At 36.8% G+C, this 27,697-nt stretch overlaps 1 protein-coding gene across 3 annotated transcripts; it reads left to right on the top strand.

The window, feature by feature from the left end:
• The first annotated feature begins 367 nt into the window (after nucleotides 1-367).
• RLIM (ring finger protein, LIM domain interacting) lies at nucleotides 368-27,697 on the top strand. Of its 3 annotated transcripts, XM_059679318.1 has the most exons (6): nucleotides 368-662; nucleotides 2,486-2,549; nucleotides 8,095-8,215; nucleotides 18,065-18,257; nucleotides 19,380-19,463; nucleotides 20,908-27,697. In XM_059679318.1, the coding sequence occupies exons 4-6, from the start codon at nucleotides 18,089-18,091 to the stop codon at nucleotides 22,491-22,493; spliced, it is 1,839 nt and encodes a 612-aa protein (XP_059535301.1). In that variant the 5' UTR covers nucleotides 368-662; nucleotides 2,486-2,549; nucleotides 8,095-8,215; nucleotides 18,065-18,088; the 3' UTR covers nucleotides 22,494-27,697. The 3 variants fall into 3 exon arrangements, with proteins under 3 accessions (XP_059535301.1, XP_059535300.1, XP_059535299.1); XM_059679317.1 differs by lacking the exon at nucleotides 8,095-8,215; XM_059679316.1 differs by lacking the exons at nucleotides 2,486-2,549; nucleotides 8,095-8,215 and having other exon boundaries at nucleotides 369-662.

Raw genomic sequence — 27,697 nt, 5'->3', positions numbered from 1 at the left:
TAACATACAGTTGGCGCTTAATAAATATATACATTGACTAAAAGGTAGGATGAACTAGTCTGGATTGTGTGAAGCGACCTCAAGTTAAACTATTATCACATTTTTAGTTCTCTGAAAAAACGGCTTCAAGCCATCAGAAGGTGACGTGCTTCAGTTTTCAAAATGGGAAAGCAAAGGTTCCCACAATTCTCAGAACGCGAATTTCTCGCCACAATTCAAAATGGCGGAGGAAGGTGGGGCTTGTCACACAGTGGGCGTCACAAGCAGCTTTCCTTTTCCAGGCCGCAGCCCGCCTTGCCTCCCGCGTCGGCGTCGCCGCTGTCTTCCCTCCTCCTCCCGCCAAGCCTTTTCGAGGAAGCGCCTGGGATTGGCTAATAGGCTGGGGAGGTGGGGTTTGCGGCCCCAGACAAGGTATCATCACTTCCTGTTGTGGGCAGTCGTTTCCTGTCGCTGCTTGGTAACAATGGGGGAGATAATGGCTGCCTGAGCAACGTTTCCCGAGCGGGCGCTGGGCTAGAGGCGGGTCTCAACCAGCGACTCATTGGAGGCGGGCCTGAGAGCGGCGACAAGAGAGGCGCGCAGGAGCCTCGGCGGCGGCGGCGGCGGCGGCGGCGGCGGCGGCGGCCTTACCGACCGACTCGGATTCCGACAACTAAAACCGAGTAAGTGAAGCTTCGGGGGTTCTCTGAGAAATGTATGGAGAGCGAGAGGAAGACAGCGGAGTTGTGGCTGCCGCTTTTTCTCGAAATGGCCTGAGTGGCCTGTGGTGGAGGAGGCTCGGCGCCGCTTCCGGACCCCAGGCGCTGGTTGCTGCGGGGGGCTCCGTGGCGTAGTCGCCGCTGCCATTTTAGTTGGGTGTATAGTCGACAGCTTTCTGAAGGGGATGGTACTGGGGAAATATTTCCTTTCTGTGGCCGCGCTACCCGCAGCCGGGACCCTGCGGAGTCTTGAGAATTTGGGGGAGGCGATTTTCAAGTTTGGCCTCAGGCGTGACAATCTTTAAATCTTTTCAGGATTTTCTCTCCTTGGTTCTTTGGAGACTTCCTTCGCCACTCTCCGCCCCTTTAACTCGGTGGGCTGGGGTTTGGGAGTAGGGGAAAAATCTGGCTGCTGTAAGTCAGATGCTGGGAATCCTTGGGCCTTTAGATTTCCCAGGATTTGCAAACCCCATTTTAAGCACTTATGCAGGGCACTATCAATTAGGCGCCCCCTGGGGCCATGATGACATCTTCCCTGAGGATCTGAGGCAAATGTGGTTTACTCCCTCGCTCGAATAACCCTGGAATATCCTTTGCCAGATATCACTGTAAGGATACCCACCCCACCCCCCACCCCCCCAAAAAAGGAGGGAAAAGCAATTGCGTGTTGTTTTTCCCTTGTAAAGAGAGGAATTTGGCCGGATGATTTTCAAGTTAATTTCCGTTCAATCAGCCAACCCCCGCCCCCTAAAAAATAGCCTAAGGGTCTTGGCTTCTACGGGCGGTACCTGCCACGTACGCCATAGCTTTAGTAACTAGTATTAACCGGTTGGGCTTCTGCTTCCTGAACACTCAGTCCCTTTTTCCCTTATGCTGATTAATTTCAAGATGGAGGAGACAGCCACGTTCCTTCCCTAGACAGTTTCACCATACTTATTCCACAGGTTAGTCCTGGAATCTGAGGCCTAGCAGGTTTGTTAAATAGGTCATTCTTTAGTTTTGGGAAAAAGGGAAGCATTTATATCAGGTTGTCATCCACCTTTTGCCCCAAAATAATTTTTTGCTAGAAATAAGGAGCCTGCACGTCCTGAATGAGAATTAACCACAATATCTTTGGGTGATTGAAGGAAGGAAGAAATAAACGTACTACTTACTAATCATTTCTTTCATTCTTCATGATTAAAGAGAAAATAACTACTCATGTCATCCCATCAGGTACATTATGTTCATCCAGGATTACTTGACAGGCAGGCACGATTTTAGTTCCCCCCCCCCCCAAAAAAAAACACCCCGTTGTAAAAATAAAGTGCCCAGGAAGACCAATCTAAATACTTTTTAAAATATGATTTTAGGATCCACTTTTCTTACTGAAAATGTTTCATCCTGATGTTCTTTCATACTTTTTTTAGCTTCTGCCTTCGGCCTAGGCCACTGCTAGGACTACTTTACAGAGGTAACTGTAAAGTGCCCAATAAGTCCTCAAAAGTATCAAAATATGAAAATAATTACTAATCTGGTAAATGATAAAGGCATATTTTAAGCAAGCTTATATTAAACGGTAGATTCAAAATCTTATATCTAGCATATGAGATTCCTGGTTCCTTCTAACCTCAGTCTCCCCAAATATCTTAATACCAATATTGAATTAGATTTGGTAGTTGTGTGTTTGTGTGTGTGTGTTGTGTGTGTGAGAGAGACTACAATATATAGGATGTGTATTTTTTAAAATGTGTCTATTTCAAAGAACATATAAAAGAGGAAGAATAATGGATTCTTTTTTTTTCTAGAGCAGAGTATGAAGAAAACTAAAATCCAGTTTATTGTATTACAATACTATGTCATAACAGTCAGGTAATTTATTTTTTTGTTGCGTCTCCTGATGATTTATGTATAGAATGCATGTTTTAAAATATTCTGTTTTGCCGACCCTGTAATTGGATGGGCTTATTTGATACATGTTAGTTGGTGTTGGGCATACTTCATGATGAGAATGGATGTTTTATACTGGTAATTCAAAGGGTAGTGTTTCTAAGTAGCTGGAACTCATTAGTGCTTTATCTGTGAATTTTCCTGTTTTAAAATAATGTCTGAAGTTTACCAGTACTTATGTAGAACAGAATGAACAAGATGGGTATAAATAAATACTGTTTATATGTTCATTGAATAGCCAAATAAAATATCAGTAGACTTTCTTACAGGAACATGATCTTACATTATTTTGTGTTCTATTTTTTCTCTTTCAAGATTCAAAAAGTAATTGGTATATGATACTTTAATTGGTATTAACTCTTTTAATCATCATTGTTAAAGTAACCACATAATTTATTGCCCTAGCCAGGTTTCTTTTAAGAGCAAAAGGGACATTATTATGTTTGGACAACAGGCACAAACAAGATTGTCCCAAGCAAACTGGGATGGGTAGTTAGCCTAAATTCATAACTAACTTGTATTGAGTGCTTATGTGCTAGATCTTGTGCTATTACATGAATGATTTTATAATCATCACAGCAAAGCTTCATGAGGATGTTATCTATTTTACTGAGGTAACTGAGACTCCAGGAAGAGGTTATTAAGTAATTTGTCCTCAATTAAATAGCTAATAAGTAGCAGAGCCCCCATTTTAACCCAGGTCTGTCTAATACCTGAAGTCACTAAACTTTTTTGCCTCTAGACTTAATTGCTCCGTTTAGATCAGAAATGCAAAGAAATGAAGGTTGCAATAAAAAATCTATAGGTTATATTGCATCAAAAACTTAAAGAATCTGCTTTATGAAGCAGGTGAGACTTATTTAGCAATTACCCCCCCTTCTTTTTTTTCCCCGTCCAAGCTATTACTGTATAATTTGATAATTTAAAAACCAGCAATGGTTTTATGAATGGCTTAATTATGAAATGACATCTGCAAATATTAGGCTGGTTGGATATATTATTTCAGGTTAGTGAATATATAACACAGTAGGTCAAAGATGCATCTGCATTCATGGAAGTATAATGTGTATTTTCCACAGCCCTAGTGGATTGGGAAACAGCAAATCATGGACCAGCCTCCTTAATTTACAAATTACAATATGAAACCAATTACAATGTGAAAAGTCCTGGCAAACCCAGATCAATGAGGTGCTAGAATTTTGGGCTATAGCCTTGGGCTGGGATGTGTTTTTCTTTCGTTTGTCTAATTCCTTAACATTTCTGTGTAACACAAAAGATTTAAAAAGTAGGCAGTTTACTTAATCCCTTGAGGTTTTGATAACCAATATAAGAAAGCAGTAGTACTTCTGTATCTATTTTTCTAAACCTTGAATATGGAAGTTTCCCAGAAAGTCAAGCAGTTCATATTACCTTTTATCAAAAGAAATATCTATTAGATTGAAAAAAAAATCTTGGCAATTTTGAACGATTTGGGACTTATGAACTTGTGGTTTTGTTTCTGGAATACATATAGTCAATATTTTAATGTCAATTTTCTTGTATTTTAGTGCTCCAACCCAAGATTTTAATTTCTTTAGTCATAGTAGCACCTATATATGTTGAGACAAATAGCTATAGACAGTGTGTGGTATGTATGTAGATTCGTGGATCTCTTCCAATAATTTCATGACTATAAGTTGGGCTTCTGTTAAAACATTTGCATGGTGATGAACTTACTGTCTGGGGGGGGGGGCGGGTATTGTGTTCAATAATATTTTCTGGAATGAACACTCTCTTTCCTCTTGCTCTCCACTTGCCTACAGGAAGGAGTTAACTCTTAATTACAATTTTCATTTTTTATTCACTAAAGTTACCGGCAGTTACCTCTAAGTAGCCATATAATTTATTCAAACTGGGTCACTTTTGAGAACGAAAGTGGACCAGGTTCCTATTAAGTACTATAGGACAACAGGTATAGACTGCTACTGTACAAACTGGGGATATATAGTCACCTTTGTCATCATTTCTATTTAGAAACACAGGTTCAGGAAGCACAGTTGTCAGCATGTTTGGTTCTGTAACAAAATTGATTTCTTCAAATAATATAAGTCATTTATGTAGATAATAATTTTTTTTAGTCAAGTGATTTTAATGTAATTTTATTTATCCTCACCCGAGAATATGTTTTTAATTGATTTGTTTTTTTTTAGAGAGAGAGAAACATCAGTTTGTTGCCTTCCATAACCCTGACTCTGGGGATCAAACCCGCAACCTAGTTATGTGCCCTGACTGGGAATCAAACCTGAAACCTTTTGGTGTACAGGAAGAGGCTCCCTAACCAATTGAGCCACCCGGCCAGGGCTGGTCAAGTGATTTTAATTTTAAAAATTGGCTTCAGCCCTAGCCAGTTTGGCTCAGTGGATAGAGTGTTGGCCTGCGGACTGAAAGGTCCCGGGTTTGATTCCGGTCAAGGGCATGTACCTTGGTTGCGGGCACATCCCCAGTAGGAGGTGTGCAGGAGGCAGCTGATCGATGTTTCTCTCTCATCGATGTTTCTAGCTCTCTATCCCTCTCCCTTCCTCTCTGTAAAAAAAATCAGTAAAATATATTTTTAAAAAATTGGCTTCACTCTTATTTATTTAATATTTTTATTGACTTCAGAGAGGAAGGGAGAAGAAGATAGAAACAGCAATGATGAGAGAGAATCATTGATCAGCTGCCTTCTGCACACCCCCTACTGGGGACTGCAACCTGGGCATGTGCCCTTGACTGGAATCGAACCCGGGACCCTTCAGTCCGAAGGCTGACGCTCTATCCACTGAGCAAAACTAGCTAGGGCTTAAAGTTAATTTTTGATGGAAAACTCATGTTCTCAAAAATAGTACTTTTATTTACCAGTTACCACCTAAATTGCTAGTAATCGGTAATTTTACATTAGTAACTCTTTTATAACTACATGAACCTTCTGGGCTTTGAGTAATTTTTTTTTTACTTTTTGGGAATAACGAAAAGCAAGTCAGAATGGAGTTTGTGTGGATAAGACCAAATTCTAATGTAGTGAGGCAGCTCAGTGACATGGGTAATAGAAGATGAAATTCTGTCTCAAGTACTGGAGTGAATTGAAATGTCATCATAATGGCTTCTTTTGAAAACTAACTTGCTCCTATGAATTGGCAGCATTTGGCTTGATCTCTGTCTTTGATTAGTTGACTTTCTTTTGATCTTATGTTTTAGAGCAGTGATGGCGAACCTATGACACACGTGTCAGAGGTGACACACAAACTCATTTTTTTGGTTGATTTTTCTTTGTTAAATGGCATTTAAATATATAAAATAAATATCAAAGATATAAGTCTTTGTTTTACTATGGTTGCAAATATCAAAAAATTTCTATATGTGACACGGCACCAGAATTAAGTTAGGGTTTTTCAAAATGCTGACACGCTGAGCTCAAAAGGTTCGCCATCACTGTTTTAGAGGGTTGTAATAGGCAAAATTGTGAGCTGCAAGTCAGTAGACTTGCAAAGAGATTAGACATATGAAGGACATTTCTGAATCCTTTTGTGTATTTTTGTTGTCCTTTCCAAGTGGTAGAAATAGAATATAAGTGAGGCTAAGCTAATATTGCCATACAAATAATATTTTAAAATCTCATATTGCAATAGTATCAGCAGTGGTGGAGCCCTGGGTAGCATCCTCTGATAGGCCAATCCTGGAAATAATCAACAAATTGTGTGGGTGGTGAGAGGTATCATGCAATAAGTAAAGGCAGTGAAACATCATCTCTCCCCTGCTTTTAAGAGGAATGCTTTATGTTTATTTTCAAACAGATAAGATAGTCACTAAAAGGGAGATTGAAATACATGAGTGAAATGGCAGTGAGAAAAGCACAGCTTTTTACCTTATGTCCTAGTTTTTTATGTTGCTTATGGTTCATTCTTCTGTCTTAATACTGTAATGTGACCTTGGTTATATCTTATTCATAGTCATGAATTCATAGAACTGGAAAGTATAGTTTAACAATTCAGTACTCTAATATTGATGGAGACCCTGAGGCCCAAGTGGTTAACTGAATTGGCCAAATTAACATAGCTAGTAATAGTTAATGTTACAGCCAAGACAAGAACCCAGTATTCCTATTTTTTTTTTGTTTGTTCTTTTTATACAGCTGAATACCACCCTGCTACTCATGGAATAAAAAAAGCCATCCTGGTGTTTTCAACCTTTTATTTGTCTGTTACAAATGCCATAATATTTTTAAAAAATATATATTTTTAATTGATTTCAGAGAGGAAGGAAGAGGGAGATAGAAACATCAATGATGAGAAAGAATCATTGATTGCCTGCCTCCTGCACGCCCCCTACTGGGGATGGAGCCCACAATCCAGGCATGTGCCCTTGACTGGAATCAAACACGGGACCCTTCAGTCCACAGGCTGATGCTCTATCCACTGAGCCAAACCAGCTAGGGCCAAATGCCATAACATATTAATTAAACATTCTATATATGAAGAATTCCCAACACTTTTGGTGACTACATATGTGATGGTACATTATATCCTGACCTCAAAATCAGCAGTTCTTTGTGACTTGATTTTTTTAACTGCATTATTTTTTTTTCTGGTGATGGTATTAATGATCTAACATTTTGTTTATTGACACGGATAGCATGCCATTAATTTACATCTACTCAGGTTTTAATGAATCTCTGTTGCAAACAGAATGATGCCTGCCCTTCTCTTTTTAATGACACATTTGTATGTTGATACCTATGTCTTTTTTTACATTTTTTTAATCAGCATATTCTACTTTAGAACACTGTTGAGTTTGGAGTTTGTATGAACACATGAAAATGCTCAAGATACTTTAGTAATTGGTTGATATTAGGTTACCTTAATTCCCCCCCTCCCTTTTTGTTTTGAAAAAGATGGTATTTCTTCCAGACTTAAGTGTGGCTTATTTTTAAATTGATATTCAAAAAAGCATTTGAATTTCAGAATTCAGTTTTGTAAAGACTGTCGTTTTGTTAACAGTACATTTTGTTCCCTTAAGTCTCCATAATTGGGTACCATGATGCAGTATGTCCATTGAATAATATGTGTGTGCTTATACTTAGCACCAGGTCTCCAACCTATTAGTACTGATCAAAATGTCTTAAGTGACTTTTCACCCTAACATCATAAAAATTACATATTTAAGCATTGGAGTAAATGGATTAGGATGATTAAATGAAATACTTCTAGCAGTGGTCAGAAACATAGTAGTTTGCATAATTTATATTAATATATGTTAATGACTAATAATGCTTTAAAATTCTCAAGGTGAATAAAATCTGTTTTAAATTCTCTAACTACAGTTAATAAATCTCAGGTTTGGTTTTCTTGTTGACTTTTTCTCCTCGGAATTAAATTTACCCAGCACTGTCATACATTCATTCTGAGTAATTTTTTAAATGACTGGGCAAAATTTCTAATTTGGCTGTTTCCAGGAATGGATTTGGATACATTGGCACACAGTATGCTGAGATAAATAAAGTTAATAAAATATGCTATTTATCTAGGAGACAACTGTATTTAAAACAAATATACTAAAAGTTGACTGATTCAGAAGTAAGTACTGCTGGGCTTATAGTACTTATAAAGGTGTTATGTCACTTTGGAAATTTTTAAACCAGGAATCAACCTAGTATACAAAGCTCATAGGGATATTGAACACTTGAAACATGCCTATTGGGATTGATAGAATGTATTTTAAAATAATATAGTCTTGGACATGCCCTTTGGTAATTACTTCCTCTCTCTGTTTCTGTTTCTTATATCTGTAAAATACAGGTAGTGAGATGTTCTTCATAGGACTGTTGTGAGGATTAAATGAAATATAGTGAAGGGGCTGTGTAAATATAGAGTGGTGTGTATTGCTTATAATTAGTGGGAGAGCTAAGTGATTTAAGAACATTTATATATTTTTTTCTCTTAAATTGTTCTATTGGTAAGCTTTTCATAGAAATACTAGAGTCCCGTGGGGAGCAGGCCTAAGCCAGCAGGTGGACATCCCCCTAGGGATCCTTAGCGCTGGCATGGAGGTGGGAGAGGCTGCCGCCACCTCTGCTGCACTTGCCAGCATGAGCCAGACCTCTGGCTGAGCAGCACTTCCCCTGTGGGAGCTCACTGACCACTAGGGGGCACCTCCTGTGTTGAGCATCTGCCTCCTGGTGGTCAGTGTGCATCATAGTGACCAGTTGTTTCCCTGGTTGATCGATTTGCATATTAGGATTTTAGTATATAGGATTTAAGTTTAAACATGGCTGATGCTAATTGTATACTCAATCCAAAATTTCTGATTTATGCATATGAATATTATAACTGACAGTAAGATAGTAGATTGAAATTCCTCTCTTTTATGATGATAAAAGGAGCCCAGGGGTGTGTAGGGATTCTTTTTTCCTCTTAGTAGTTAAACTGGAAATGTACTACAATTTTTTAACATAATTCTTCACTAATATTTTTACAGCAAAATGGAAAGAGATGTATTTGATCATTTGGACTTTTGGCCCCCTGATATCTATGGCCTGGTGCTTTAACCTTTTGTTTTCACTTAACAAACGTTAGTGACATTACATCTTCCAGGGGCTGAACTTGTGGTTTATATTTATTACATTTTCAGGCATATGCCTCTTTTTTTTATATATATATATTTTATTGATTTTTTACAGAGAGGAAGAGAGAGGGACAGAGAGTTAGAAACATCGATGAGAGAGAAACATCGATCAGCTGCCTCCTGCACAACCCCCACTGGGGATGTGCTCACAACCAAGGTACATGCCCTTGACCGGAATCGAACCTGGGACCCTTGAGTCCGCAGGCTGACGCTCTATGCACTGAGCCAAACTGGTTCGGCAGGTATATGCCTCTTAAGTGGTGAAGGAACTGTTTAAAATGAGACTAGGCTCATTGGATTTGTGTAAGATTATTTTACAAGGCATTCTAGAACATTGCTTACATTCAGGATTTCCTTTTTCAAAATGCACATGTAGCTACTGGACACTTGAAATGTCACTAGTGTAGCTATGGAACTGAAGTTTAAATTTCCTTTAATTTTTTTAAAAATATATTTTATTGATTTTTTACAGAGAGGAAGGGAGAGAGATAGAGAGCTAGAAACATCGATGAGAGAGAAACATCGATCAGCTGCCTCCTGCACATCTCCTACTGGGGATGTGCCCGCAACCCAGGTACATGCCCCTGACCGGAATCGAACCTGGGACCCTTCAGTCCGCAGGCCGACGCTCTATCCACTGATCCAAACCGGTTTCGGCTAAATTTCCTTTAATTTTAATAAAGTTAAATAAAAAACTGAAGCAGTGTAAAATATTTTTTCATTAAACACAACTGTTGTTTTGATAGAACTGCATTTCAGTTGAACCATTGCTAATTTATTATTTTTCTGTTTGTTTTTTCCTCTTAATTTTTTTATTTTTACAATATACAAAATAAATCTATTGAACCATTGCTAACTTAGCATCCAGCTTGAGATGTGCTGTGAATATAACATAGACTTGTTATAAAAAAAGAATGTAAAATACTTCACTAATTTTATATTGATAACATTTTGAAATGATTTCTTTATGTTGGATAAGTAAGCTATATATTAAAAATATAAAAGACCATATTAGGCACAAAATGCCACTTGGATGGCACAGACAAATGCTGTGTGCAGAGATGAATGCAAAAATTGCTAGGTGAGATAGTAATAATTTCTTAGAATTTCATGGAACATTGAAGGGTGAATGCAATGGGGAGAACCTTAAAAAAAGGGCTGAGGGAACAGCATTAGTAGAAGTGTGATGGTAGTAAGGCTCAAGGTGTGTTGGAGGGCTGGGATGGGGCAACCTAAGTTAATTGGTTTGTCAAGAAAGTGTCATGATTTCACTAATGTGGAATATCATGAACAAAATGAACAGGAAAAATAGAGACGGACTTATAGAGAACAGGCTGACAGCTGTTGGAGGGTATGAAGGGGTGGAGGGATTGAGCAAAAAAGGAAAGAGAAAAAACTCATGGACAACAGCAGCAGTGTAGTGATTGGTGGGTGGGGAGGAGATGTAAGAGGGTATAGTAGGGATACATGGTGATGGCAGGAGACATGACACGGGTGATGAACACAATACAGTGTACAGATGATGTGTTGTGGAATTGTGCACCTGAAACCTGTATAATTTTGTTAACCAGTGTCACCCTAAAATATTCAATAAAAAGGGGAAAAATAAATATGACCTGTGAACCCAGAAGAGAAAACCAAGAGACTTAATCCATTCTTAATGACATTGTAGTACAAACGGTTTTTTGAAATCAGTGTATTCAAATTCCTACCTAATAAGGAATCCCCTCTTTTATATAAAGCCTCTACTTGAATATTTCCAGAAATGGGTAGTTTACTTGCTTTAAGAGGCTACTTTGGAACAATTTTACTTGTTAGGTTATTGTATTAAAAGAAGGAATTATGTATGCTCCCATGTTTCTTCAACTATTGGCTCTAGTTTGACACTATATTTTTGGCTCTCTTTCATGTTATAACTAAATATTTGAAGACAGTAATCATGCCCCTTTTTGTCTTCACACTAGACATCTCCAGGTTATTTTACCATTTCTTTTATGATGTTCCCTGGCTTGTCATCATCTTAGTTACTCTATATACTTTCTTCTGTTTGTCCCTTTTTCTTTTGGAGTTATTTAAAATGTTTCAGATAGTCCACATACGGTGTGAACAGAAGGTTACAGTGGGACAGTTATATACCGTTATTGAACACTGGTCTGTGAAAGTAGTGTAGGACTATGTTAGATTTCATAGGCAGGCTGGTCAAACAGGCTTTCTATTTAGCTTTTGTTAACTAAAAATGCCAGGTTATCTTCATGTGAACTGCCCAGACAGGTTTTTCCCTTTCTCTGTAGTACTCTTACTATGTGTTATTTTAGCTGTATAACTCTTAGTAAAATGTTCAAGGTAACATTGCTCCATAATTTTTGAGGGTGGTATTCAATAATGTGAATCTCTTAAACGATATTGTCCTCAAGGTCCTTGTTGCTCAAACTGATTCTAGCATTAGCAGCGATAACACTACTTGGAGACTTATTTAAAATGCGGGTTCTGCCCAGCTGGTGTGGCTCAGTGGTTGAACATGGACCTATGAACTGGGAGGTCACGGTTCGATTCCCGGTGAGGGCACATGCCCAGGCTTCGGGCTCAATCCCCAGTAGGAGGTGTGCAGGAGGCAGCCAATCAATGATTCTCTCTCATCATTGATGTTTCTATCTCTCCCTCTCTGAAATCAATAAAAATATAAAAAAAACTTAAAAATTATAAATAAAATGCAGGTTCTAAGCTGCACTTCCAATCTACTGAATTAGAATCTGCATTTTAACAAGATTTTCAGGTGATTCAGTTTGTATGCTGATGTTTGAGAAGCACTGCTCTAGCCCACATTTCTTCATAAAGATAGCATGAGAAACCTTTTTGGTCTCTGTATAGAAATCACACCAGACTTGTCAGCAGTATTGTCTTCATGGTTCTCAGCCTTGACTGCATAATATAATTAACTGAAATTTTAAAAATATTGCTGTCTGGTCAACCCCAGAGAAAGCTCCTCAGGTAATTCTCATGTGCAAACCAAGGTTGAGAAACACCCCTGTGGAAATGAAATGAGGTTAATTTGGCCATGATCCCTACTTCTGGTGAACACATATTGTACATGTTTGCAGAATTTTCCCTTGGGTTTATTATCAGATTTTGCTATGCTACATGTCACTTTCTTTGAAGATAAAAACATTTTAAAGTCTAGTATTGTAGTATCTCCTGTTCTCTATTATTTCTAAAAGATTATCATTAGAAGTTTTGAAATTTAGGCTCTTAACTCTCTCTTTGAAAAGTTTGTTTTTTTCCACTATTTCCAGTTGGAAGGTGATTTTTCTTATTGAATCATCAAATAGAAACAAAATAGAACTTGAGTGCCTCTATCTTACATCTTGTTACTATACCAACTCTCCCACATACTCAGTATAAGACCCCTTTCTTGTTTTAGGTACTGTTTTTCAAAACCGTTTAAAAAATCTGTCCCATAATTTTGCAGGTCTCCGTTTCTTATGGGCTTGAACCTCCATGATGCTATTCTTAAGACTTTGTACCATTTCTGTAACAGTGCTTGGTACATGAATTTACTGTTTGTTTTTTGGTTCATGTCCCTCAGATGTCAGAACTTACCAGACAACTTTGCCTTATTTATAAGATTTATATTTTTAAAACCTTTCAACTATACTGAGTTGTACTTTTTATAAATAAATTTCAGAACTCATTAGTCCTTCACAAGTGGACTTACTTCATCCTAACTTTCATAACTAGCATTCAAAATAGTAACTGCTTAAGTACATTAGCCAGATGTTAATTTGGTTTGAGGAATTGCAGCTGAAGTACTTTTTCCTTTGTGCTTTTCTATATTTTAAAAAATTAGCTGCTTACTATTATCAATACCAAATAATATTAGTTAGCCACATATGGAAAAATGTGGTCCTTTTGTTATTTTTTTTTATTGGCTGGCCCATGTGACTTATGAATGTTTTATTTAAGCTGTTGATTTCTAGTCATCTTAAAAGTTTCAAGTTAGTATAAAAACAACATCTTTCAGAAATTTCTATAGTTTAGTCTTACCAAAATTATGGATTCTTAGTCATGAGTTTAGAAAGCTTTTTCAAAAAATATTAAGGTTATCCTTCCTACCCCTTCCTTGATGTGTTCATCTCATTTGTTTAAACAATGATAGGATAGTTCTAAGAATAATGATCTAAAGGAAATGATGGAATTCTAGATGTGCCCATGTCTGGACTACAATTTGTTTAAGGTTCAGCAGACAGGTAGAGACTAGGGATTTTTATTTTTTATATCTGCAAGAAGGTTTGTTATTTTTTTTTTTTAGTATTGACTTATGAACATCCAGATACTTCATGTGTTGTATATGGCATTAAATCCTATTACCAGTATAGATTCCCTTTTTTCCCACAAACCAGATTATCATATGTTTATGGGATTAACTTTTATTTTGTCATTGTGAACTTAAAAAAGATCCATCTGAAGTTGGATGGAATTTTGGATTGTTTACTACCAGTTAATTTAGAGCAGGGGTCGTCAAACTTTTTAAACAGGGGGCCAGTTCACTGTCCCTCAGACCGTTGGAGGGCCGGACTATGGTTTAAAAAAAAACTATGAACAAGTTCCTATGCACACTGCACATATCTTATTTTGAAGTAAAAAAACAAAACGGGAACAAATACAATATTTGTATTTGCATGTGGCCCACGGGCCGTAGTTTGAGGACCCCTGATTTAGAAGTAAAATGCAGTTTTAATGCTGAGTTTATAGTAGAAAGAAATGTTAGTAGAGATGTTTCATAGTGCATATTTTCCCCCAAATAAGTCAGATTTTAGGAAGCATGGTATACAGAATTCTGGAAAAAAAAATTTTTCTAATCAACAAAGGCAATAGTTCATACCCTTTCTAGAGGCAACTTAGAAGTAAATCAACAAGAAGACATCCTTGATTTTTAAGAGCAGTATAAATGATGTTGAATTATAAGAAGAAGATGGGCAGATAAATGAGTTTCACATCCATAGTCACATGCATCAGAAATTAGAATGATGAAGGATTGGATCCCAACAAGGATTTCAAGGACTAAATAGCCATGCCTTTGTGAAGGGTTCCACATAAAATAAAAACAATCTCTCCAAGAACACAGGTTCCAGTAAGAAGGCAGAGCAGTTAATTAACTCTAGGAATTATGTAGAGGTTTTATAGCTTGTGGACTTTTGAGGAAATACGTGATTTCATTACATTTCTTAAGAGTTTTATTTTAGTATAATTAATATACCAAAATATTGCATGTTTAATGAATTCAATTTGATGCATTTGGACATAAGCAAGTACCTGTGATACTATCACCACAATAAGGTAATAAACCTATATCCATCACCTCCAAAACAAAATTAAGAACTCAAAATGTAATAATAATCGAGTACAATGTTTTGTAATATAGGTCTACTAATTTAAAAAATGGCATTCTTTTGGGGGTTTACATTTTCTTAATTGGGGTTAAACATATTCCTTATCATCAAAATCATGTGCAGGTATACATCTAGTGCTCCTGACATAAAATGAGATTTTCCATATTTCATCTTTGAAAATGTCCTTTCACAATATAGGTATTGCTATGTAATCAATCCAGAAGCATATAATTTTTTAAAAAAATAATCTTTTTAATTGATTTCAGAAAGGAAAGGAGAGATAAACATCAATGATGTGTGAGAATCATTGATTGGCTGCTTCCTGCTTGCTTCATATTGGGGATCGAGCTCGAAACCCAGTGTGCCCCGACCGTGAGTTGAACCGTGACCTCCTGGTTCATAGGTTGACACTCAACCACTGAGCTAAGCTGGCTGGGCCAGAAGCATATAATTTTAATGAAGCATACTCATCCCTTAGAAAGAATTTATAGAATTCTGTTGGACTCTTCATGTTTACCTTTTAACATATCATTACACTGCAGTTACTACTTTCAATTGAAGGTTAGGTGGAAGGTCCTCAGTTGCACAGTTAAATGGATTTTTGAAATAAAGAAATTTTACTTTTATTTACACTAAGGTCTAAAAAGTGCTTCTGGAACTGTAGTTTGTGCTTATAAAATATATCTACTACAATTTTGTATGGGAATGCAGCTCTTTTGATAGCACAAGTGCATATAAAGCAGCTTGACTTTGTGATTCCAGTGGTATTGTTGAAATGACTTACTGCAGGATAAGTTTTACATATAAACACTATTTTGCCTTGTAATTTTAAATGTGTTTTTTTTAATTGATTTCAGAGAGGAAGGGAGAGGGAGAGAGAGAGATAGAAACATCAGTGATGAAAGAGAATCATCCATTGGCTGCCTCCTTCTGCACACCTTGTACCAGGGTCCGCAATCCGGGGCATGTGCCCCCACCAGGAATGGAACCTTGACCTCCTGGTTCATAGGGTGATGCTCAATCACCGAGCCACATCGACTGGGCTGCCTTGTTATTTTAGGTTGAATTCATTAAGAACATTATGAATCCTTTAGCAAAAGCTAAATTCTCACACTGTTATTTTGTAATGGTAATTGGGGATGGTTCTTATTGGGGAAAATTTTTGATTTGGGGCCTGGGTACAACAAATCACAATAAAACTTTACCAGTGATAAGCCATCAAAATGAACAAGTGATGAAGTAAGTCAAGATACTTAGTTTCTGTGTCTGACAAAAAATTCATGGAACTGATGATGATGGTTAAGTCCACAATAATGAAGCTTGCCATTCACACTATTGGTTCAATAATACGATGGATTTAAATATTTTCTGCAAACTCTCTGCTGATGAATAATAGAGTGAATAACCATAGACTTATATTTTCACAAGGTTTGTAAATTTTTGTTTCACACATTTTACCACTATTTCAGTTGAAATACATCTTAGCAAATTCTACTTCAGGTTGTACTGAATTAGTGTTTTCTCAACTTCTTTGAAAACATGATCACCTGTAGTGGTTCCATGCAGATTTATAGAGGCTACTTCTAAATCTCAAACTTCTTGAATAATCCACACTTGACTCCTAGCATACAGTTGTGGACTTATTATGAGCCAAGGAAAACCACTCAAAATCATTTGCTGCCTTGTTTTTCAATTGTATATTGATGTGTCCCAATATCTTCAAATTTCTGAGCAATTGTACTCATTAAAACACTAATAATTTTAAACAACTTTATTTTTTTTTCAACTTTATTTTCTTTGTACACATTTCTTTAGCTTCTGCCATCAAATGCAGTTTAACTCAACATCAATAAATGATTTTCCTTGCTTAGCCAGGAAACTTGGTTGAAGCCTTGTTTTTTATTTTTGTGAAGAAATATTTTGTGAATAGCTATTTTATTTTGTTTTCCAATTTTTTACACTGTAGTTTCCCTGTGAATTAGGAATGATAATATCATTAGTCTGGTAATATCAACGTATATTTCATTACTTAAGCACAGTTAATGTGCCATTGCATAATAAACAATCTTTACCATCTAATCTGATAAAATAAGCCACATTCTGTGCCTTTAAGGGTGGCATTGTAAGTCCACCTTCTTTTTTTTTTTTAAATATATTTTATTGATTTTTTACAGAGAGGAAGGGAGAGAGATAGAGAGTTAGAAACATCGATGAGAGAGAAACTTGATCAGCTGCCTCCTGCACATCCCCCACTGGGGAAGTGCCCGCAACCCAGGTACATGCCCTTGACCGGAATCGAACCCGGGACCTTTCAGTCCGCAGGCCGACGCTCTATCCACTGAGCCAAACTGGTTTCGGCAAGTCCACCTTCTTGATATGATGTGATAAGTGTGCATCTGTAACTTCAAAAATGTCACAGTATGGTGATGTACATGGCATTTGAAATACTGTCAAATTATAATTGCATCACTACAACTTATAATGCCCAGATCACCATTGTAAAGCAGTGATAGTGCCACATTTAGTCTGTCTGTCACAACTATTAAACTTTGTCATTATATCATAAAAGCCATCTACACTAATAAAAGAGAAAAATGGTAATTGGCGTACGACGCTACCCTTTTCATTGGCTAATCAGGGCTATATGCAAATTAACTGCCAACAAAGATGGCGTTTAATTTGCATATGTAGGCACAATGCAGGGAGGCGAAAGGGAAAGCAGGAAGAAGCCCCCTGCCACTGACAGTGATCGGAAACCCAGGGGGGAGCTAAGAGCTGGGGGGCAGGGCAAAGGCAGCCCTGGGGCATCAGGCCTGGGCTGGGGGCAGAACCAGTGATGGGGGAAATGAGGGTCCCCTACCCAGGCCTGACGCCACTGTCAGAGGTGTCAGGCCTGGGCAAGGGGCGGATCCTGCGATTGGAGGGTTTTGGGGGTCAATGCCTGAGGGCTCCCAGTATGTGAGAGGGGGCAGGCTGGGCTGAGGGACACACCCCCACACACACACACACACCCAGTGCACGAATTTCATGCACTGGGCCCCTAGTAGACAATATGTAAATGAATGTATTTTACTATTTCAATAAAGTAAACACTGAAATTTGAATTTCATATAACATATCAAAAAATTCCTTCAAAATAAACATTTAAAAGTGTAAAAACCATTTGTGGATCTCAACAAGATAAAAATAGGCACCAGAGCTTAATTTGGCCTTGGGCCATAGTTAGCCAACCCCTGACCTAGTCTTTTCCTAGTAATAGGGATTTGGGGGAGTTTTTCTATTATGAAATTTCATTCCGATGAGGTCTTAAAATTTACGTCTTGACCTATATTCTGGATTTTCACATAATTGAAAATGTTTTATAGGATACATACTGACTTCTGTTTTCAAGATTGATTTCCTTTCTCCTTTTAGATAATTTTCCACTTGTTCATCAAGATGGAAAGCTCAGATTCTAACGATAAAGGAAGTGGTGATCAGTCTGCAGCACAGCGCAGAAGTCAGATGGACCGATTGGATCGGGAAGAAGCTTTCTATCAATTTGTCAATAACCTGAGTGAAGAAGATTATAGGCTTATGAGGGATAACAATTTGCTAGGCACCCCAGGTACGTGATAATGTAGTTTAAGAATTTATATATGTAATTTGTTGGTCTTTTAAAAAAATAGCCTATTTTGAAAATCAGTTTCTTTAGCCATTGTGAAGTATGATTTTAATGCAAGACATATAGAATAACATTTACTACTATATTTAATTCTGTTCACTTATATTTGGAATTACCCTATATCATATTTTTAGTTATGAATTACATTATGAATTTATGGTGAGCTTATTTGAAAATAGTGGAGCTGAACAAATTTTTAAAAATTTATTTTTATTGACTTCAGAGAGGAAGGGAGAGGGAGAGAGAGATAGAAACATCAAAGATGAGAGAATCATTGATTAGCTGCCTCCTGCATACCCCACACTAGCGACCAAGCCCACAACCTGGGCATGTGCCCAGACTGGGGATTGAACCATGACCTCCTGGTTCATAGGTCGATGCTCAACCACTAAGCCATGCTTGCTGGGCTGAACCATATTTTTGTTGGCTTATTTAACTTCTAGGCATGAGTCTAATTGTGGAAGAGCTAATGGGAATTTTAGTTCCTAGGACAGACTTACTCTCTTTTGTTATTACTGATTCCCTGAATATGTCCCAGTCATAATCCTCCAGAGCTAGCCTTCAGTAAAATTACCAATTATTCAGAACTTGTGCTTGGCTGTTAGGTCCCATTTGATCATAGTTAAAATTCATTATTTTTCATAGTTCTTATTTCTGTTTAATTTCATTAATCTTTGAGTGATTGCTTAAATTTTAAAAGGTCAGGTGTTGGTTAGTGAAAGGAAGTACATTTTGAATCATCAATACCAGGTTTCATTCAGAATATCTAAGTTGGGCTTCTGGTCCTGCCATTTATTAGCATGTCAGTTTCTCAGTCTCAGTTTTCTTGTTTTAAAATACAGAGAGTAATATCTACCTCCCAGACTTGCAATTGTAATGAATGAGGTAATATAGGCAAAAGCATTCAGTAAACTACAAGAAATTTGTACAAATATCAATTGTAAAGTCATGCTCCCAAAGAAATGAATTTTACCCAAGTTTCCTACTCCTTGGTTTTCATCTCAGATGGGTAAGAGTCATTGGTTTTTATTTGTAATTTGGCAAACATTTTAAAACTATTTTCAGGTGAAAGTACTGAGGAAGAGTTGCTGAGAAGATTACAACAAATTAAAGAGGGCCCACCACCACAAAACTCAGATGAAAATAGAGGTATATTTTGCTTTGCAGGGGGTGGGTAGAGGATGGAATGGATAAAAAACTTCATAACAGTAAATGTCAGCTAAAGATTATCCAGAAATGATATAAAGTAATTTGGTGCTAAGTTACCTGCTCATAAAGAGAACTGGCATTGTCTTGATATTTGGTAAGAATGTGAACGTAGGGTGTCTTTTTTTTCTGCTTTATCTTTGGTTTGTTTGTGTTAATTGGGGCATTGTGAGAAATGGCATATTTAAATGTAATTTCTTGATTTTCCACATCCATTGAAATATCCTTCTATCTACTGAATTATTCCTTTTTCTTTTTAAATAAACATCTGAGTTCCTCACCAGCAGAAAGAAATGCTGTATTCTCTAACCTGGCCATTCTCAACAGGGTTTAATTTTGCCCCTTCTGGGACATTGGCCATGCCTGGAGACATTTTTGTTTGTCAATACTGGGAGTTTGTTATTGGCATCTAGTGGGTGGAAGCTAGGGATACAGATAAACATCCTAACTAACATCCTGATGTTTTTTTCTCAATGTGAAGTAGAGAATTTCACCATGTAACCTAAGAGGCTATGATAACAGTCTGGTCTTGAATGTGCCATTATATGTATTGTGCTAGGTTCAGACTATTCATTTGGTCTGATGTCCAATTTCATGTTAAGAATCTTGGTAACATGAAGAAATAATTTAAACATTTTCAAACCTATAAACCTTGTTTATGTTATATTTTTGCAATGGCTACAGCAGTCTTGTATTTTAAAATGTCTTATATTATCAAAGTCACTTAAATCAAGAGTCTAGAAGAAATGTTACAGGCTAATGAAAATTTGACAGAAATATAATTTGAACTAAAATTCTAGCTCTATACCTTAACTGGTATTTACCTTGTTTGATTACAAGAGTGTCTTGACAGTGAACTGAAAAATATTGTCTTCTGACAATCCACAGTAATATGCTAGGCTCTTTATATAATAGACTTTCTCCAGATTCCCTTTAAGAAAATTCTCTAAATTTTGTGGTTTTTTAAAAAATTATTTTTTAATATATTTTATTGATTTTTTTTTTTACAGAGAGGAAGGGAGAGGGATAGAGAGTTAGAAACATTGATCAGCTGCCTCCTGCACGCCCCCTACTGGGGATGTGCCTGCAACCAAGGTACATGCCCTTGACCAGAATCGAACCTGGGACCCTTCAGTCCACAGGCTGACGCTCTATCCACTGAGCCAAACCGTTAGGGATAAACTTTGTTTAGATTAGCTTGCACTTTCAAAATGAAATTGAAATTTCCCTGCCTTTACTTGCAAGTCTATGTAGTACAGTTTACAGAAATCTATAAATTTGAAATCTGTTCAGAGTCTGTTCTTTTTTTTTTTTCTAATACAAAGTTTCTGAGCACTATTACATGATTCTCCTAATTTTAATAGTTCCTTTTCTCTTTTAAAAACAGGTGGAGAGTCTTCAGATGATGTGTCTAATGGTGACTCTATAATAGACTGGCTTAACTCTGTCAGACAAACTGGAAATACGACAAGAAGTGGTCAAAGAGGAAACCAATCTTGGCGAGCAGTGAGCCGGACTAATCCAAACAGTGGTGATTTCAGATTCAGTTTAGAGATCAATGTAAACCGTAATAATGGGAGTCAAAACCCAGAGAATGAAAATGAGCCATCTACAAGACGTTCTAATGGAGAAAACATGGATAATAGCCAAAGGCAAGTGGAAAATCCACGATCTGAATCAACATCTGCAGGGCCATCTAGATCAGAACGCAATTCAACTGAAGTATTAACAGGAGAAGTCCCATCTACTAGAGGTCAAAGAAGAGCAAGAAGCAGAAGCCCCGACCACCGGAGAACCCGAGCAAGAGCTGAAAGAAGTAGGTCACCTCTGCATCCAATGACTGAAATTCCACGGAGGTCTCATCATAATATCTCATCTCAGACTTTTGAGCATCCTTTAGTAAATGAGACTGAAGGAAGTTCTAGAACCCGCCACCATGTGACACTAAGACAGCAAATAAGTGGACCTGACTTGCTAAGTAGAGGTCTTTTTGCAGCTTCCGGAATAAGAAATGCCTCACAGGGAGCAGGTTCTTCAGACACAACTGGTAATGGTGAATCTACAGGATCAGGACAGAGACCTCCAACCATAGTCCTTGATCTTCAAGTAAGAAGAGTCCGTCCTGGAGAATATCGGCAGAGAGATAGCATAGCTAGCAGAACTCGGTCAAGGTCTCAGACGCCAAACAACACGGTCACTTATGAAAGTGAACGAGGAGGTTTTAGGCGTACATTTTCACGTTCTGAGCGGGCAGGTGTGAGAACCTATGTCAGTACCATCAGAATTCCAATTCGTAGAATCTTAAATACTGGTTTAAGTGAGACTACATCTGTAGCAATTCAGACCATGTTAAGGCAAATAATGACAGGTTTTGGTGAATTAAGCTACTTTATGTACAGTGATAGTGATTCAGAGCCTAGTGGCTCAATCTCAAGTCAAAATATGGAAAGGGCGGAGTCACGGAATGGAAGAGGGGGTTCTGGTGGTAATAGTAGTTCTGGTTCCAGTTCCAGTTCCAGTTCCAGTCCTAGTTCTAGTTCCAGTGGTGAAAGTTCAGAGATTAGCTCAGAGGTGTTTGAAGGTAGTAATGAAGGAAGCTCATCATCAGGCTCATCAGGTGGCAGGCGAGAGGTTCGACACAGAGCCCCAGTAACATTTGATGAAAGTGGCTCTTTGCCCTTCCTTAGTCTGGCTCAGTTTTTCCTCTTAAATGAGGATGATGATGACCAACCTAGAGGACTCACCAAAGAACAGATTGACAATTTGGCAATGAGAAGTTTTGGTGAAAACGATGCATTAAAAACCTGTAGTGTTTGCATTACAGAATATACAGAAGGCAACAAACTTCGTAAACTACCTTGTTCCCATGAGTATCATGTCCACTGCATCGATCGCTGGTTATCTGAAAATTCTACTTGTCCTATTTGTCGCAGGGCAGTCTTAGCTTCTGGTAACAGAGAAAGCATTGTGTAATTAAGGTCTGAGCTCTCAGCTATGTACCTGGTATAGTGATGGGCAAACAGGAATCACTTGCTTTATGTCCACTTTTTGAGTGGTGCTTGTAAAGTTGCAACCTGAATTGAGTCATTGCTTTCTGAATGAATCGTTGTCCTGTCTCCAATTTCTGTTCCAGAATAAAAGGAAATATTTAAAAAGCAATGTTTTAGGACATAAAATCTAATTTCAGCATCAGTAATTGATATACTAATGATTTATTATATATGTTTATTAGTTTCTCCTTTGTTATCTTAAAAGATCTGTCTTAGCAATGGCTGTTTCATGTTGATTTTTAAAATTTCCCATGCCATAGGAGAGAAGGGCTAAGGAAATTACCAATTTAGACTAAGTTACAGTACATGTTTTATAAGTGATTGCTTAAAGCTTCACCATTCCCAGTTATTAGTTGGCACAAATTTAGCTACATGCTGACTATCATTTGTTCACCTTTTAGGCAAGGTGATATTGGACATGTCAGTGTAAATAACACTAAGGTTAGATCTTCTAAGTGTATAACTGTCTTCTAAGCCCATCACTGTGGCACACTGTAGAGTGAGCTTATAGTTTAATTAAGATGTTTATCTTGTGGAAATATTAAAAAAGCCTATGCTTGTGTAAGTGAAAAAAATCACATTCATTTGTTTAAAAATGTAAAGCTATTTTGTAGAGGCTCAGTACTTTTCCAATGCACTGTTGTAATAATGCATTACAAATTGTAAAGTACCATGCATAGAAATGAAAAAAACTGCTTTTCGTGAGCCAATATAGTAAAAAAAAAAAATCACACCAAACAAAGTACAAAGCTCCTTTTGTAAGTGTGTACATGTCAAGAGCAGAACATATCTATAATATTTAATGTATGTGAACAGCTACTGTGACATTGCAAAGTAAAGGTCAGAGTGCAGAATTGAACTACATTGAAGGCCAATGGAAATTGTGTGTTTTAACTTGGATTTAGGCAGAAAATGAAAGACGGGGGGCGGGGGAGACTACTACTCTGGAAGAATTGAAACTTTTTCATGAAGACAGTATAATCATACTGGTTTCGTATGGTGAGATCTTTGACACAGTATTCTACTTGAGCAGATGAAGTAGATGAACAAATTAGGCAGCGCTTTTGCTTTAAGAAAAACAAGCCACTATGACCTAGTATAATTTACATTCTTGTTTTTACAAGTCTCTGCAAAAAAAAAAAAAAGATAGCAAGAAAAGAAAAAAAGATCGTAAACCACTTTTAGCCTAAAAATTGGTAGAGATGTGTATACTAATAAGAAAGTCTCGAATTTGCATTGTTTTCAAGATTTGTCATTTAAGGTACCAGTGCACACTTGGTAGTATTTCATTGCTGTCTAACACAACCTAATATTTCACATTTAAAGACCAGTTGAGTAGTTAAGAGATTTTCTTTTTGAAAGTGAGTCATGTTGGGTTATTTGAAATTCAAATTTCAGTTGTGCTCCCTATATTTGAAGATGAGACCACTGACTTATGATCCATGGGATATGTACTTTATGTTGTTTCCTTAGTAGTAACAATAGGTTTGTGAAAAGAACCTCAGCACTCTTGCCGAATTTTTCTTTCGAGGCTGGCTGGGGTTTGGATTAGTCTGATTGTGGAAGACTGTTTGTTTATTTGGAAAAAGCTAATGGGTCCAAAGAGGAATTGAACACATCCTTGGCCTTTAACAAAGTGAGCTGACTACCCAGGCATTATCAGATACTCAACAAAATAAACAATTCTGCTTTTAGGAACTATCTAGTTACCTTAACTGCTATCAATTTAGCTGTAAAGATGATTTCAAAGCTCATATTTTCATGTTTTCTTCTTGCTTTCAATCCTACCTAAGTATCAAGGAAATGAACTTGTAAATGTGGTAGTTGTTTGCTAAGGATATGTACTGCTCTTGCAAGGAAGTAATGTTCAAACAAAGGTTCACTTATTTTTTTTAATATAAGCAGAAATCACTGTTTATGGCGCTTATATAATACATGTTATCTTTTTAAAAAAATTGTCCATGTAAAAGTCAGAATTCCTTTATATTTGTGAGCCTCCTTGTCTCCTTTCCGAAGGGTATGTAATCTGGTTTTCAGATCTGCAGGATAGTCCTGATTGGCTAAAAACAAACCCATATTCCTCATGGCATAAAATGTCCCATTATTATAGGGGTGTTCCATTTTATATAGTTTAAAAACGACAGCTCGTTCTAAGCATAAAAGTTACTGAAAACAGGTATCTCCCAAAATGTATTATTCTATTACTCATTTGTGAAGCATTAAAGTAAGAACTCATGCTGAGTTCTGGTTATGAAGGTAGATATTGAACCTATTCATAAATACTGGAAATAGAATTTTAAGTTTATAGCCCTCAGTAGAATGCACATATTGGGCATGTGCATGTGAACATCTTTTTCAATAGCATTCATTGATTTCCATTAGATTGTGTAGAATGGATAAAAAAATTTAGTGGAATTAGCTTTTTTTTTTTTTTGCAAGGCCCATGACTAATATGTACTTACTGGTACTGGTGGACATTGAAGACAATGTCAGATGTACAATTGAGAAGAAAGATCTTTTTTACTACCAGCATCCAAACACCTACTCCCTTAAGGGAGCATTTTCTTGCAAAAGACTTTACATATTTTGTATTTTTGCACTTTTTTCTTTATTAAAGAAAGATTCTTTCCGGGAACTTCATGCAGTAATAGGAGCAAGAGAAAACAATGTTGGGAGTTTACATTGTTCAAAGCATAGGGGAAAGTACTAAAATCTGAATTTCTTTGAATATTTCAGATATTTTAAAAAATACACTTACTAGTCTGAAGCATTTGAGATGTTATGTTGTTTAACTCCAAGCCGCTGATAAAGCTGCAGTTTATTAGTACTACAAACAAAATTGAACAAGTTAGGTTTAAAGTTTTCAGACTTTGTAGCAATACTAGATGAACCATGTTAATTTTGAATATTGCTCTCAAAAGAACACATTAGTCATACGTTAGTGGTTAATGGAGGCGGGAATTGAGAAACGTGTTCACATTAGTGTTGCAATGTAGGGAATAATTGGGCAGTTAACAAGAAAAATGTTTAGCATATGTATATATATATGAAATATCTAAAAATATCATTGGAGTTTATCCAAACTTTAAGATTAGGAAACTGGTTATCTATAAGGGTTACCTCAAGTAATTTCCCCCCCTGGGAAAAATATGTCCTCTCCATGCCAAGTATTCAGTGTCTCAAATTATATTTATGAAGGATTATCACTTAATATGCTTTGTATTGAACCACCTGCTTCCCAAATATCCATGACAGCCATGACTTCAGTCAGTTCCCAAAATACCCATGTGATAGGGAGGTGAATGTTGCAAAATGCCTCCTAAAAGGCCATTTTTACAGCTTGCTAGAATACAGCGGTACCTCATAGTTGTTGATACTTTTAAAGATGGAGGATATTTTTACCCTCCTCCCCTTCTCTTTTGTTCTTTTATAAATAATCTGCCTTTGAATTTTTAAGTTTTACCTTACTGGCTTTCCTGTCAAATGTATTACCAACATTAAGTACTTAGAAACCATGTTTGCAGGGCACTTTTATTCATGGCTTATAAGACTATGCTAATTGCTACTTTTTAAAGTATTCTGTACCTTAGTAATGCAAGAGATTGAAAAGGCACATGTTCAAGTGTCAGGCATTTTCTTCCTTAGTATAATTCTTCAGGATGTTTTATATTCAATAATAGTATTGTAATTCATTGAGTTAATTTAGTAAATTGTATGCTTTTGAAAACATTTGAAAATGTAAATCAATATAACATGCTTTATTTGTAAAATTAAAGTTCAAGGTCCAAAGAACTAGTATAAAACTTATTTTTAAATCAGATTTTAATAAACAACTAAGAAACAGCTATGAAAACAGCTGTAAAACTTTTAGCATCCTGAAATTGAGTTCTTAACTGGACATTTCTAAAATAATATCTAATATTCCCAGTAAGTGATTATCTCACTTGATTTAAGTAAATCCATTTTATATCTAAAACAGCATATAATAGGGCTATTACTGAAGTGTTGGAACTTACAAGGGATAACAACAGTTTATCAGTTTTATGATTATTTTCATTTCTATGTAGGTGTTTTAATTCAAATTTGAAGGAAATAGGCATACCCTCTAACACTCGAATAAAATTATAGTGAGGTGTTTGCTTTTTATTAGTATTTCTTTTGCTAAAGACCCACAAGTTGCTTTATGGTCACTTGGATTGAGTGATAACTTAAATATATGTAGTGAAAGCAAACACATAATACCACTGTGCCTAATTATTTCAGGGTTCCTCTATCAGTTCCTCATCTTGCAGATTTATTCCAATACCAACGTATGGTTGAACCAGCTGCCCAGCCTTAAATCCCTTTGGTGCCCCTCTGCTAACATTCTTTTAACTGATTGATTTGTATGTGTTTTAACTATCCAGTGATTGGATTTTACCTCTTGATAGGTCCATTTGTCCTTGGTGCTGCTTTTAAATATGTAGGGCTATGTGATCAGGTATCAAGTTCAGTAGGTACACAATTGGCCTGGATACATATCTGCCTGTTTTATCTTCTCCCAGGAAGAGCTTCTTTGGTATAGATGTTTACGTGGGTTCATATAAAGAACTGGGCTACAATCTTGGGAAGCTTTCTGAAGTCTAAGAACCTGAAAGGACTTGGAGGGGGGGATCGTAACAAAGGCTGCCTTTATGTCTTTGAACACGAAGCACATAAATGTCCGTTCTGTGACGACGAAAGTGATTGTTACACCAGGGCTTCCTGACCTCTGGGAGAGACTTGCAAAAAAGCAGAAAGGAGCACAAAGTGAAGTTATTTTGGTTAGTTTGCTTTATCTGGTTTCTCATTTTCTTTAAATTTAAACCTGAACATAACACCCTTCTCCAATATCTAGCCAGCAGACTCCTGGTTGGGAAGCCCTGTATTAAAATTTGAGAATGTACCCAGTTTCCTTTTTTTGTACAGTGCTTTTACACCTGCTAAAAATTAACTTGTTTAATGCAAAACAAGACGTTGGAAGGTCAGTCATATTAAAGCTGGTTTGATTATTAATAGTTATCTTTTAGGAAGAAGCTTTTTCCCTATGTAAGATGTCATACTGCAGATTTAAAATATAGACTATCAATAAAATGCATGAAGTGATCA

Source organism: Myotis daubentonii, chromosome X (genome assembly GCF_963259705.1).
Source record: "Myotis daubentonii chromosome X, mMyoDau2.1, whole genome shotgun sequence".
Lineage (NCBI taxonomy): Eukaryota > Metazoa > Chordata > Mammalia > Chiroptera > Vespertilionidae > Myotis > Myotis daubentonii.
This window is presented reverse-complemented; position numbering and strand designations above follow the sequence as displayed.